Source organism: Carassius gibelio, chromosome B1 (genome assembly GCF_023724105.1).
Source record: "Carassius gibelio isolate Cgi1373 ecotype wild population from Czech Republic chromosome B1, carGib1.2-hapl.c, whole genome shotgun sequence".
NCBI lineage: Eukaryota > Metazoa > Chordata > Actinopteri > Cypriniformes > Cyprinidae > Carassius > Carassius gibelio.
Genome location: NC_068396.1, coordinates 31,850,101 through 31,864,821, shown reverse-complemented (window position 1 = coordinate 31,864,821; position 14,721 = coordinate 31,850,101). Strand labels below are relative to the sequence as shown.

The following is a 14,721-nucleotide window of genomic DNA, read 5'->3' as shown; positions in this document are numbered from 1 at the left end:
ATTAAAAAAATAAAAAATATATTATAGTTTAACATTCAGATACATTGCGAATATGGAAACATTTGGATATGCGCAGAACGAGACCTGAGCAATAACCTCCAAATACATCTAGTCAAACCCGCGCTCACTCGTCCTTGTATGGATCGGATCATTTGTCGGATCAGCCAAAAAAAAAAAAAAAAAGGCCAAGACAAATAAACATACGTTTTGTCTTTTTTTTATTAACATTAAATTATTAAATTAAAATATATGAAATAGACTTAAAGTGCACATGGCATAATATCTTCTTTCTAACATAATAGCCGGACTTCTCATCTCCCAGTCTGCTGTGATGAAGTGAGCAGTTTTCGTCACAGAGCTCTCCGTCCCCCTGGACGTCCACCCGCAACAGAGGATGCTCGGGATAGTTCATCCACAACTTTTTTCTTCTCCTGTTCATAAAGATCTGGCACAATCTTTTTACTCTAACCTCTTTCTTTCACCATTATATCTGACAGGGAAGCCAAAATGCGCGGGGCGTTCAAGCTCCTCCGTTCCTCCGCTTGCCATGACAACCGAGTGTGGACTGAACATGCGCAACTTTTTTTTTTTTCATAAATCAATCCGTGGGTCACGCGTATGCCGAACTGAAGATATTGATCTGAACGGATCACGGATCAATGATGATCAGTTGCACCACTACTATAGTGTCGTTTGAAAACATTGCAGTTGCGTTTTAAAATACAACAACGTGCACCACGAAATTATTTAAAGAAGCGCATTCAGCGGTCTCCTTGACGAGAAACAGTCAACAAAGATAAATGATCTCCAACGTATGGCGCGCTCTCTTCATTTTATCAAATGATCATAATCACATCTATTCATTTCACAGTCCTGCTACTAGCATTTTATTCAGACTAAAACCCCTTTAATTCGGATGAGAAAGCTTTTTTCCCAAGTGGCTTTTGCACATAATAATTATACCACTGCAGACGCATTTTGCAGCATTAATTGATCGTTAATTGAAACGACTATCGATCAAGGAAATTATCAAATGTTGACATCCCTAAATAAAAATGAGTTGGATGAAAAACTGGTTATTGTCTGCATCAAACCATGCTTCCGAACAAATGTTATTCACCATTCTGGGCAGCTCCAGGACGTCTGTCTCTCCGAGTGCGGTGCTGTCTGTGAGCGGGGCGGAGTAACGGAGCACTCAATCACGCTGCAGTGTTTGTAAGAGCTGACAACTTCTCCACCCCATTTACAGAGTGAAATTCTCTGACTACCTTTATCTCCCAGGGCAGTTGTTGAATCTTCCAAAAGTTTTGTCTTGGGGTGCTTCAAATGCAGTGGCAGCAGCAGCACTTTCCACCGCGCCAATAACACAGGGCTGCCCGCCGACGTGCCTGACTTTAAATCGGCGCTACTAAACACGGATATCGGCCGATGCCGATATATTAAAAAATTACAAATATCGGCCGAGCGATATATCGGTCGACCTCTACTTCAAAGTTAAAGTTGCTTAGGCTGTCAAAAGAGGGACAGAAAGCTTTCAGATTTAATTAAAAATATCTATCAAGATATATATCCGAACTGTGTTCCAAGGATGAATGAAAATCTTAATGGAGTTGAACAACTTAAGGATGAGTAACCAGAGTAATAACAGAATTTTTGTTTTTGGAAGAACTATCCATTTAATTTTATCAAAGGTTTTATGAAGAATCAATAATTGTTTGTTTATTACACTGTTTACCTAAACCCAAAATCAGGGTGTCCTCTGAAGTGAAATGGAGGATCCATTGAGCAGTCACTCTTCATGGACACACAGCTGGGTTCAGATGACTCTGGTCTGTGCTTCTGGACTGAACTGAAACAAAACATGAAGGAAAATTAAAATCAGACACCGTGAACATGACTGACTGTTAATTAACTCAATATTTATGCTAAATGGACAATGTGGGGCATTTTACTACATCCATGATCAAATAATTACTATTATAGGGATAGTCCACTCATGAAAATTAATTACTCATCCTCAAGTTATTCGAACCCCCTAAGACTTTTGTTCATCCTTCGAAAACAGTTGAGGGTATTTTAAATAAAATACTAGAGATTTCTGTGCCTCCATTGAAAGCCAAAGTTACTTTCACTTCGAAGGCCCAGAAAGGTAGTGAAAACATCATGGAAATAGTCTGTGTTACTCCAGTGATACAACTGTAATTTACTGAAGCAACGAAGAATGCTTTTAGTGCACCAAATAATAATAATAATAATAATAATAATAATAATAATAATAATAATAACAAAAACAATGACTATATTCAACTCTCACAATTAGGGATGTCACAATTATTGTGATTAATTGTCTGTTTTAGGGCTACGGCAATTATCATCATTATTACAATTAGTTGTCCGTTTTTTTTTAAGGCTTTCATTATATAATTGTGATTATCTAAAGGGTTAGTTCACCCAGATAGCAAAATTATGTAATTAATAACTTACCCTCATGTTGTTTCAAACCCGTAAGACCTTCATTTATCTTCTGAAAACAGTTTAAGATATTTTAGATTTAGTCCGAGAGCTCTCAGTCCCTCCATTGAAGCTGTGTGTACGGTATACTGTCCATGTCCAGAAAGGTAAGAAAAACATCTTCAAAGTAGTCCATGTGACATCAGAGGGGCAGTTAGAATATTTTGAAGCATCGAAAATACATTTTGGTCCAAAAATAGCAAAAACGACGACTTTATTCAGCATTGTCTTCTCATCCGTGTCTGTTGTGTGAGAGAGTTCAAATCAAAGCAGCTGGATATCCGGTTCGTGAACGAATCACTCGATGTAACCCGATCTTCTTGAACCAGTTCACCAAATCAAACTGAATCGTTTAAAATGGTTCACGTCTCCAATACGCATTAATCACACATGCGCAGTATCATCAGCTCCTCGGTTCTCGAATCGGACGCGTCTGACAGAAACGGTTGTGAACGAGTCATTATCTGGCTTGGCTCGGTGTTCATCTTCAGTTCTCTCTTCACAGCAGTTCAGTCAGTGTACTGTTTGAGTGCATGCATATATCCGGGATATTGGTTTGTTTGAACTCAGAGGGAGTGTCAGCCACATTAAACAAGTTAACAGCTTAAGTCATTTGTGGATTAATGCGTATTAGAGACGTGAACCGTTTAAAACGATTCAGTTAGATTTGGTGAACTAAATGATTCGTTCACGAACCGGATATCCAGCTGCTTTGATTTGAACTCTCTCACACAACAGACACGGATGAGAAGACAATGCTGAATAAAGTCGTCGTTTTTGCAATTTCTGGACCAAAATGTATTTTCGATGCTTCAAAATATTCTAACTGCCCCTCTGATGTCACATGGACTACCTTGAAGATGTTTTTCTTACCTTTCTGGACATGGACAGTATACCGTACACACAGCTTCAATGGAGGGACTGAGAGCTCTCGGACTAAATCTAAAATATCTTAAACTGTGTTCTGAAGATAAATGAAGGTTTTACGGGTTTGAAACAACATGAGGGTAAGTTATTAATTACATAATTTTGCTATCTGGGTGAACTAACCCTTTAAGGGTTCAGTAAATAATTATGAGTTATATTTATAAATATTTTTTGAGTTATTATTTTGCAACGTAAGAATACAGAGTATTCCAAATTCCAAGAATTGGCCAATACCGATTAAACGCCAGCACCTTTTTTTTCTACACCACTACAGAATATCAAAACTTTGTTGTGGTGCCCGGGGATCAGTTGGGGGTTCAGTGCCTTGCACAAGGGCAACTAAATCGCCCCGAGCCTCGAACCCACAACCTTAGGGTTAGGAGTCAAACTCTCTAACCACAAGGCCATGACTTCCCCAATGATATACCGAATGCACCCCTCGTGACCTTTTGTAAACTGTAATCATGAAAAAGAACTTCACAAATACATTATAATCGTAACCTTAATTTATCAATAAAATTTGTTTCTGTTTGAGTCCGCTCGCGCTGAAAGACGGGGAAGAGATGAAGTATGACGCCGTTTTCATATGAAATTTAAAGGGACTGACTCCGATGAGATCCCGAATTTGTGTACGGTTTATGGAGCTAATCACTAAAAACGGCCTAGCGACGCCCTGTGTTACGGTTTAACTGGTTACCGTGTTATCTGGTGACCAACTTCCTGTTTAGGTCTCCGCTGCAGATGTGCTGGAACGACGGCAGCAGATTCGCCGATTCTGAAAGCACAAACTGACGTGATATTAAGTGCCTAATAAAAGCAGACTTGCTCATTGCATGATTTTGATATTCTTGCAGAGATAACAAGTTATAGGTATGATCGCCCGTAGCGGCTGAAGTAAGTAGGATAAACAAAAAAATAAAATAAAGTAAATCTGTGTTGGCACGGGTTTCGAACACGCGCTAAAAGACGACGCGCCGCGAGACGACACTCTCGAACCACCGAGCCACCGATCTTTACATAAGCAGCTCCAGATCTCTGGATTCAACACAGGACTCTCGGCGTCACATCGTGAAACGGGCTGAATCAAGGAACTGTGACCGTGTTAACTTGTGACCTCTGTTTGCAAGCCAAAATCCAATTTTACTGTTGCTATAAGTTAACAATTCCAGCCAAAGCGCTTCTAATGCTGCTAAATGATTTCATACGATCTGGAAATTACTCATCGTCAAAAATTACGAATCCCATTAATGTAAACATGCATAACAACAGCCCAACGTTTAAGTAGCTTAGTTCCATTGGTTCATTGGCAAAACACATTCTTACAGTGGCGTGGAGAAATCCGCAAATCAATACGTGAATTCATCAAATGAGAGTTGCACACTTGTAGAATATTTTCTCAGAAATGTCTTGTATATTTTTCTAAAACAGACACAAAGTACATAACTACAACTGCTTGAATCTGCTGCGATGAATCTCAAACACTGTTTTTCGCTTTCAAGCGACAAGTTTCGCGCTCTCCCTTTTGCGCTGAGATATTTGGTTCAAAAGTGATTTGTGCATCTGTAGAGGTAGTGGGCGGGACTGTTTAGAGATTAGAGAATTTCAGCCAATCAGAAGAGCTACTTTGGCTTATTGCTGAGCATAGACTCATGGTGTCATATTCACATTGTTTTTCATGTAAAATAGTTTATCCATAATGTTAGACCATTGCTATAAAATAATAGTTTTGTGCTTAATATAGAAAAGGCAGTTTTGATTTTGTTGTAAAAAAATGAAAATGCTAAATGATGCTTGGCTTATTTGGGCTCTGATAAATCTTTCTCTGGTAGTCCATCATCTGTGCTCTTGCTGTTGTGAAACGTGTCCATCTTGGAGGGTGAGGAGAAATTACTGCGAGGACCTGTCATTGACGCAAGGTACTGTAAGGATTCTATAAAGGACAAAATGTTGAAACATGACATCCTGCCATAATATATAAATAACCATTGTTTATACCACTATGCAACTTTTGCTTTTTATTTATTTTTATCAGTGAGTGGTATCACTTTGACAGCAGGATAAAGAAACAATTAAAGAAGAGTGGCAAGCCATTGGAGAGTCATCTACAGGAGTCATGCTGTTAAGAAATAACCAAGTCATGGTGTTAATAAATAAAAAATTTTTTGAACAACAATATTGTCTCTTTCTTTTAAATGACCCTTGGAACTTTAGAAAAGGGTTAAATTGTGTTTGTCTTCATAAAATGCTATGTAGGACATGTTTTGTTGCTGTATGACGAGCAATTGTGAATTGTACAGCAAATATTTCATTTAGGATCCATATGTTTACACAGTACTGTATGTCTAATGGCCTGAATATGGTTAATATCTAAATATAACTTAATATAAATTCACAACATCATATATCAGTCAGTCTCCTTTATATATAAACAGTTTATAAATAAATATAAATAATACATTTTACAGTAGGTCATAGGTCTGCAGCCTCCCCCATATTCTGGACGCATGTGGAACAACAGGGGCGTAAAACTGCTTGGGGCGTATATCTACCGGCTACGATTCCCAAGCCTCCACCTACTCAGCAACGAGCCAAAGTAGCTCTTCTGATTGGCTGAAATTCTCTAATCTCTAAACAGTCCTGCCCACTACCTCTACAGATGCACAAATCACTTTTTAACCAAATATCTTGGTGCAAAAGGGAGAGCGCGAAACTTGTCGCTTGAAAGCGAAAAACAGTGTTTGAGATTCATTGCAGCAGATTCAAGCAGATGTAGTTATGTACTTTGTGTCTGTTTTAGAAAAATATACAAGACATTTCTGAGAAAATATTCTACAAGTGTGCAACTCTCATTTGATGAATTCACGTACTGATTTGCGGATGTTCAACATTTCTCCACGACTTCACATTTCTTGATGCGGGTGTGTAAATGCGTTTTGCACCACATTCACTGCAGCAATTGTTTCAAAAATGTGAGCGTACGAGTTTCTAAATGTGTGATTTGTAGAATAGGATTTGTGCACCTGCAATGAAGAATTTGAGAAGGTGTAACTGTTGTGTTGTGTTTGTGGGAGAGAAAAAAAGTCTTCAGGTTTGCAACTCTTAAAACATTTCTCTCTGTGACTTCAAATTTTCTGATACACATGTGTAACTACAAATCGCACTGCCACAGGTGTTCAGTTGTTTTGAATCAAAAATAACTTCATATTTATAGTCACAGTGGCCTATACGTCACATTAAGAATGAATAATATCTTTATTTTTATAAAGGCTCCCGAACAAAAACATTATTATATTTTTATGATAGGCAACATGAGCTAAACTCTCGAGACGAGGCTTGTAATAGATAATATAAGTTACTTAATAAAAACACGATTGTGATATAGAGAATAAGGTCTGATTTCTTCAAGCGGTCATATTTTACCATGTTTACTATATGTTTAGCGTGCATATCTTTTTCATCGCTTATAAATATTTCAGCCTTGTATGGTGATTCTAATCCACATTGGATCAATTTATTTCAAACACTCGCTTCTGACTGAAAGAATGTTTTGAGCTCGACTTATTTTAAAACGTCTTTAATGCTGGTGTTATAGCTGTTATCTTTCTGAAATGATCCGCGCTGACGCTCTCTAGACACGGAGAAACTCCGCCTTTGTTCATAACCCCTCCTCTAGCCCCAGCTGGCCCGCTTTGGCCCAAGGATTTCGTCAGGCCAAAAAACCCTGGCCGTTGGCCCCGAGGAAGCCCCGACGAGGCATGATCAAGCCCCGGAAGTGACAGTGGAAATGCGACTGGCCCTGGCACGCACTAGCACGCCCGGTCTTAGCTCGATAGTGGAAACACGGCTAATGAAATGATACAATGCAGTAATGTATTACTTATTCCCTTCACAAGTTCACACCAATTGTTACATCTGCATTTGCATCTGCATGATACATGGGGAAGTCGTGGCCTAATGGTTAGAGGGTTGGACTCACAATCGAAGGGTTGTGGGTTCTAGTCTCGGGCCGGACGGAATTGTGGGTGGGGGGAGTGCATGTACAGTTCTCTCTCCACCTTCAATACCACGACTTAGGTGCCTCTTGAGCAAGGCATCGAACCCCCAACTGCTCCCCGGGCGCCGCAGCATAAATGGCTGCCCACTGCTCCGGGTGTGTGTTCACTGCTCTGTGTGTGTGCATTTCGGATGGGTTAAATGCAGAGCACAAATTCTGAGTATGGGTCCCCATACTTGGCTGAATGTCACTTCACTCACTTTTGATTTTACATTCCTGGAGTCTTAGGGTATTTCACTACAGACTTGACAAGGAATCGATAATTGTATATTACAGTGTTTACCTAAACCTACGACCAGTGTGTCCTCTGAAGTTATGTGGAGGATCTATTGACCGGTCGCTCTTCATGGACACACAGCTGGGTTCAGATGACTCTGGTCTGTGCTTCTGGACTGAACTGAAACAAAACATGAAGGAAAGTCAGAATCAGACACTGTGAAAATTAAGGATTATTAATTAACTTAATATTTATACTAAATGAAGGATTAACCTTAAGTCATTCTCTGGAAATCAGGACATGTCTCTCCACTGAAAACATAAACAACTTTCACATCGAAGGCTCAGAAAGGTTGTGAAAACATCATGGAAATAGTCCATGTTACCCCAGTGATTCAACTGTAATTTACTGAAGAAACAAGAATGCTTTTTGTGCACCAAAAAGCATAGGAAATAGACTATATTCAGCTCAAATAGCATACCGTGGGGTTTCAGTCAGGGCCTTCAGTAAGCAAACTACATACCCTTACACATCTATCTTACACATATCGGGTCAGCTAATGCAGTCATATGCATATAATTCACATATTATGTTTCACACAGGCTCTCTCAACAACAATGACAGGTGATCAACAATTTCAACAGTAGGCTAGATAGGGTGGGTTAAATGCAGAGTAAATTTTCCTACATGGATCAGTAAAAGTAATCCACCAATACACGGGTCACTATGAACATTCATGTCACTCTTAGGCCCAATCCCAATTCTACCCCTTAACATTTCCCTTTCCTCACGTGAAGGGGTAGGGGTGTCTTGATTCTCTTTTGGTTGAAGGGGAAGGGGGAAGGAGAAAGGGCCAGATAGCCCTTCAAACGAAGATTTTTCGGGACCACACTTCAAAGGAAGGGGTATGAATTATCTCGGCACATGGCTGCTACAGCGAACAAAAAGACACATAAATGTAAGCTGTTTTGGCATAAATAAAGATTTTAACGAAAAGTAATCATTTGTTTTATGTTACATTCAATTGTGAGTTTGTGTTAATGGTCATGTTACTAAAAGAAATGTTTGCAAAAAATCGCTAATATTTGCTAACGTCATATCATTACAGACTGCATGATAGTGCCACAGCATATGTCTGATCAGGGCGATAACTGCCGTAGACATTGATGAGCTGATAACACCCGAGCTCGTTTAATCATTGTCTTTCTTCGCCACAAAAACAGCATTTTAAAATACACCGTTATAGCAGCAAGAGACAAGCCAACACAAGAAGTAACTGGACCAAGATACCAACTAAACCAAACACTGATCACCACAATGGTGACTTCAAATGAATCAAGTATCAACACATTTAAACCTCTGTTAATTCTCAATAAGAGCTTCTCTAGATGTCTAATATATCGGACGTACAGAAGACATAAAAATGTTAACATTAAAATTAACATTTTTAAAAAAGACATCATAAAAACATTCTGTCTCCTCAGTGGACGTCTTTTCAATGTCTATAAAGACATAAAAAGACGTCCACTGTACATAACTTTGCCCAGTGGATTAGGTTGATGTTAAAATACGCAATATAGTCATTTTCACGTAATAGTTCTTTTAAAAACAAACAAAAATGTTAAATACATGTGACTTCATGCCACAAGACTGCTAACGTATTAAGGTATAAATAACACTGGATTTATTTAACATGCATTATGTACCATGTTTTGAGTTCAGTGTAAAATGCATTGAGTAAAGAAGTTAATATACAAGACTTGGTATGTCCTTGTGCTTTGGACACAAACTTTCAATAATAAAAAAAGTTATCTGACCCGTGTTATGGTCTTTTATTTATTTATACTATTTGAATAATATAAAAAATTGTGTATGCTTAGAGATTGTGGTGTTGGCGCAGGGGATAAGACACATGCCTCTGGTGTGAGAAAAAAATCATTTTTGTAATCTTTTTCATTAACATTATCAAAGATTAATAGATACTGTAACCCATGTATTGTTCATTGTTAGTTCATGTTAATTAATACATTAACGAGTGTTTACCAATGACACCTTATTGTAAAGTGTTACCTCTTAAATTGACCTTCATATGTCTTAATATGACTTTTTGGGGACATTGTAAGTGAGAAGAAATTCAGAGAAGATACCCACTTCATGTGGCTAGAGAACTGTGATTATCTGTTTTTCTTTCTCTGACAGACTGTATAGCCCTCAACTGTAACATTTTCAAATTGAAAAAAACTTAAAACTTTCAGGCCATGCTTTCTCAAGCCAAGCCAACCTACATTTTGAATTGACAAAATGTATTAATTTAGTTGATGCTAATGTTGGTTATAAATTAAATCTCTTAGGTAGTTTGCAGACAAAGCAAATAACACTTTTTCTAACACCATGCTATAATATATTTAAAAATATATGTAAAATATTTTCCTTGTAGGGCTCTTCTGCCTTTCTTCAAAATGATTCAATATTGCTTTAGTATTGTTTGTTCTTTTATGTAAATAAGGTGTTGTGAACTGGAGTGCATTGTCTGAAGAATACAACCTGAGTTCCGGGCGTCATGTTCTCTGACCCAGTGCCTCCGGTGCAGTGAGATATTTAAAGACTGTCCACCTGTGTGTGAGGAACCGCAGGAGGAGAGTCCTGTGTGGGTTTTATCCATTCAAAGAATTTGAGGGCTACTGCTTGACTTATTGTTTTATCAGTGATTTTGAATTTCAGATTTTTTTTCTTGTGTCATGTAAATAGTCTTAATCTATATTTGTATATACAATTATATTTTCTGTTTTGTTCTTTTAAATAAATAAAAAAAGATCACTGTCATCAGTTTGGTTTTTTGGAGGCACCTTGCATAAAATGGGATGCAGACACTGTAAATATACTGTATGTAGTCAACTGAACTTAAAACTACTTTATTTAAATGTTTCACATGCAGAATATAGTTAAAATAGTTAAAATAGATAAACAAGAACCATAGCAAAAGAAAGATTAAAATAAGAAAGGCAGTGGCTATTTACACTTAGAGCAAATGGCTATAGATTCTATTTATACTATGTTAAAATAGCAGGATTTTCTGTAGTACATTATAAAACAGTATGCAATAAAGACTGAGTGTAAATTATAATTTTAATTGTATTTTAATTAATATTTTTAATTACTACCTTTCTAATATTTTTGTATTATATTTTATTTTCATTTATTATGCAATTGTATATGTATGTGTGTGTGTGTAAAGATCTCTAACACTAGCTTGCTCTATTCTTTTTTTTATTCTATCGGTTTTCTTTTATTTATTATATTATTTAAAATCCCATGCTACGTGTACTGTGTTTACCTAACTGAGACTTGTTATGGCACTTATATATCATTGCTCTTTTTGTTTTTTTTGATTGCTTCCACTGTCCTCATCTATAAGTCACTTTGGATAAAAGCGTCTGCTAAATGAATAAATGTAATGTAAATGTAATTCAAATTATTAAATGGATACCAGCATATTAGGACAATAAAGCCCTTGCTCAAAACTGTTTGATTATTTCCTTCGTTTTTATTTAAAATATTTGCTTTTCTGATGTGATTTGAAATGTGAAAAGATAGGGGAAAAAAGGCAGATCGATTGCATCAAACTGTAAACAACACACGTTTTTCCATCTGCTCTATTAGAGCCGACGACTGTACTTTATCTGTTGTAATTTTGACTAGCTCAATAAGAAATATAAGGTGCCATTGAAGTGTAATATTACATTATACACAGTGAAGTAAAGTGCAACAGAATGTTAGGCTTATATATTTTAAGTAAGACACAGATATTACAGAATAAACTTTAATTCCGTATAATTCTACCTCACATGAAACATGGTTAAACATGGTTGTTTTTCCCGTTTTCACGCGAAAACAACTAACGTCATCACGCAATTACGTTATTTACAAGCGCAGGTTAACATGACTATTTATGTTGTGACAACTTGTGATATTAAGTTATTATTTTAAGTTGGGTGTACTTTAGTCCTCTTTTTAAAGTTTACTCAAAAAAGCGCTTTTTTTTTTTTACAGTGAAGGGAAGCACTAGCCACAGACTTTATGTAGGATATTCCAGTTCAACCTCAACAAAACTAATCATAGGCCGTTTTGTGGACATTACACCAATGAAAAACATTTTTCACACAATTTTCTTACAGGGCGAGCAGAGAAGACAGTTTTTTTGCCACTTACATAATATCACTTGTATTTGGTTCTCTCTCAGTCAGATGGATGCTGAAACTGTTACAAAAGCCATCGTCAAATCTCAATTAGATTACTGTAATTCACTTCTCTATGGCCCATCAGCTAATAATATAAAATTACAAAAATATGTTCGAAACTCTGCAGCTCACTTGATTACTCACACAAGAAAGAGTGTGGTGTAATCACATCACCCCAATCCTCTATCAACTTCATTGGCTGCTGAATCCTTGAGTATAATCTAGAAGATACTAATTATCACTTAGAAAGCTCTCCATAAGCTTGGTCCTGCATATTTATCTGATTTACTTCTGCCTTATGTTCCTGCCTACTTCTTACGATCTTCTAGTGAGGGACTGTTAGGGGTGACTAAGTTTCGTCTGGTGACTACGGGAGCTAGGGCTTTCAGTGTTGTGGCTCCCAGATTGTGGAATGTTCTTTCCCAAAATATCCGTCAAGCATCCTCCCTTCTCTCCTTCAAAAACCTCTTAAAACACATTTTTTTTCTTTGAGTATTTACTCTTCAGTTCTCAGCCTGTGATTTTTACCGTTATGGGTGTTTATATTCATTCTCTCTGTATCTCTAATCTTACTATGTAAGTTGTCTCTGTATATTACTCTCAGCTCTTGGTATGTGTTCTTTCTTCTGGTATTGATGTTTTTTTGTTTCTGTTCCTTAAACTTGGATTGTAAAGTGACCTTGGGTGTTGGAAAGGCCCTATAGAAATAAAAATTATTATTATTATTATTAATACTGTAATATTGTAATACAGCGTTCCTCTACTTGCAATCAGTACAGCGCTTCTGGTATGGGCTGTTTTGTGATAATTGTGCTCTCACGTCAACACACGTGTCGTGTTGCTCTTGTGGACCAAAAACAAAGAAGAAGCACTGGGGATTGAAGCAGAACTAAAGAAAATGTTGAATTTTTTTTTGTTGCTCAAAAAGCATTCTTGTTGCTTCAGTAAATTACAGCTGAATCACTGGAGTAAAGTGGGCTATTTCCATGATGTTTTCACTACATTTCTGAACCTTCGATGTGAAAGTTGATTAGGTTTTCAGTGGAGAGACAGAAAGCTCTCGGATTTCATTTAAAATATCTATCAAAATATATATCCGAACTGTGTTCTAAGGAGGAATGAAAATCTTAAGAGGCTGGAACAACTTGTGGATGAATAATTAATATCACAATCTTAATTTTTTGTAATATCTATCCATTTAATTTTATCAGAATCTTTATGCAGAATCAATAATTGTATATTACAGTGTTTACCTAAACCTAGGCCCAGTGCGTCCTCTGAAGTTATGTGGAGGATCCATTGACCGGTCGCTCTTCATGGACACACAGCTGGGTTCAGATGACTCTGGTCTGTGCTTCTGGACTGAACTGAAACAAACATGAAGGAAAGAAAGAATCAGACACTGTGAAAATTAAGGATTATTAATTAACTTAATATTTATACTAAATGAAGGATTAACCTTAAGTCATTGTCTGTAAATCAGGACATGTGTTTTTATTTGGGTTTGTGGGGCATTTCACTGCATCCATGATAAAATAATCACTATCAAAGGGATATTTCACTCATGAAAATTCTGTCAATAATTACTCATCCTCAAGTTGAACAAAAGACTTTTGTTCATCCTTCGAACACAGTTTAATGTATTTTGAATGAAATCCAAGTGTTTTCTGTCCCTCCATTAATATCCTAAGTAACTTCGAAGGCGCAGAAAGGTAGTGAAAACATCATGGAAATAGTCACAAAAAAAATGATTGTTGCTTCACAAAATTACAGTTGAATCACTGGAGTAACATGGACTATTTCCATGATGTTTTCACTACATTTCTGAACCTTCGATGTGAAAGTTGATTAGGTTTTCAGTGGAGAGACAGAAAGCTCTCGGATTTCATTTAAAATATCTATCAAAATATATATCCAAACTGTGTTCTAAGGATGAATGAAAATCTTAAGAGGCTAGAACAACTTGAGGATGAATAATTAATATCACAATTTTTATTTTTGGAAGAACTATTCATTTAATTTTATCACAGGCTTTATGAAGAATCGATAAATGTATATTACAGTGCTTACCTAAACCTAGGACCAGTGTGTCCTCTGAAGTTATGTGGAGGATCCATTGACCGGTCGCTCTTCATGGACACACAGCTGGGTTCAGATGACTCTGGTCTGTGCTTCTGGACTGAACTGAAACAAACATGAAGGAAAGAAAGAATCAGACACTGTGAAAATTACGGATTATTAATTAACTTAATATTTATACTAAATGAAGGATTAACCTTAAGTCATTGTCTGTAAATCAGGACATGTGTTTTTATTTGGGTTTGTGGGGCATTTCACTGCATCCATGATAAAATAATCACTATCAAAGGGATATTTCACTCATGAAAATTCTGTCAATAATTACTCATCCTCAAGTTGAACAAAAGACTTTTGTTCATCCTTCGAACACAGTTTAATGTATTTTGAATGAAATCCAAGTGTTTTCTGTCCCTCCATTAATATCCTAAGTAACTTCGAAGGCGCAGAAAGGTAGTGAAAACATCATGGAAATAGTCACAAAAAAAATGATTGTTGCTTCACAAAATTACAGTTGAATCACTGGAGTAACATGGACTATTTCCATGATGTTTTCACTACATTTCTGAACCTTCGATGTGAAAGTTGATTAGGTTTTCAGTGGAGAGACAGAAAGCTCTCGGATTTCATTTAAAATATCTATCAAAATATATATCCAAACTGTGTTCTAAGGATGAATGAAAATCTTAAGAGGCTAG

General features: G+C 36.8%; 1 protein-coding gene and 1 long non-coding RNA gene across 51 annotated transcripts in view; one reads left to right on the top strand and one right to left on the bottom strand.

The window, feature by feature from the left end:
• LOC127949395 (NACHT, LRR and PYD domains-containing protein 3) overlaps positions 1-14,721 on the bottom strand; it is a 185,264-nt gene that overhangs the window by 90,831 nt on the left and 79,712 nt on the right. For 40 of the 50 annotated variants that reach the window (XM_052546559.1, XM_052546546.1, XM_052546558.1 and 37 more), the window contains 4 exons: positions 14,018-14,131; positions 13,201-13,314; positions 7,776-7,889; positions 1,736-1,849 (listed from right to left, as the gene is read on the bottom strand). In XM_052546559.1, the coding sequence (XP_052402519.1) occupies positions 1,736-1,849; positions 7,776-7,889; positions 13,201-13,314; positions 14,018-14,131 (456 nt within the window). The remainder of the gene's footprint in view (positions 1-1,735; positions 1,850-7,775; positions 7,890-13,200; positions 13,315-14,017; positions 14,132-14,721) is intronic. The other 10 variants (XM_052546568.1, XM_052546578.1, XM_052546535.1 and 7 more) reach the window with 7 other exon arrangements.
• The window catches only part of LOC127949577 (uncharacterized), an 86,914-nt gene that overhangs the window by 52,410 nt on the left and 19,783 nt on the right, over positions 1-14,721 (top strand). The gene's annotated exons all lie outside the window — the stretch shown is intronic.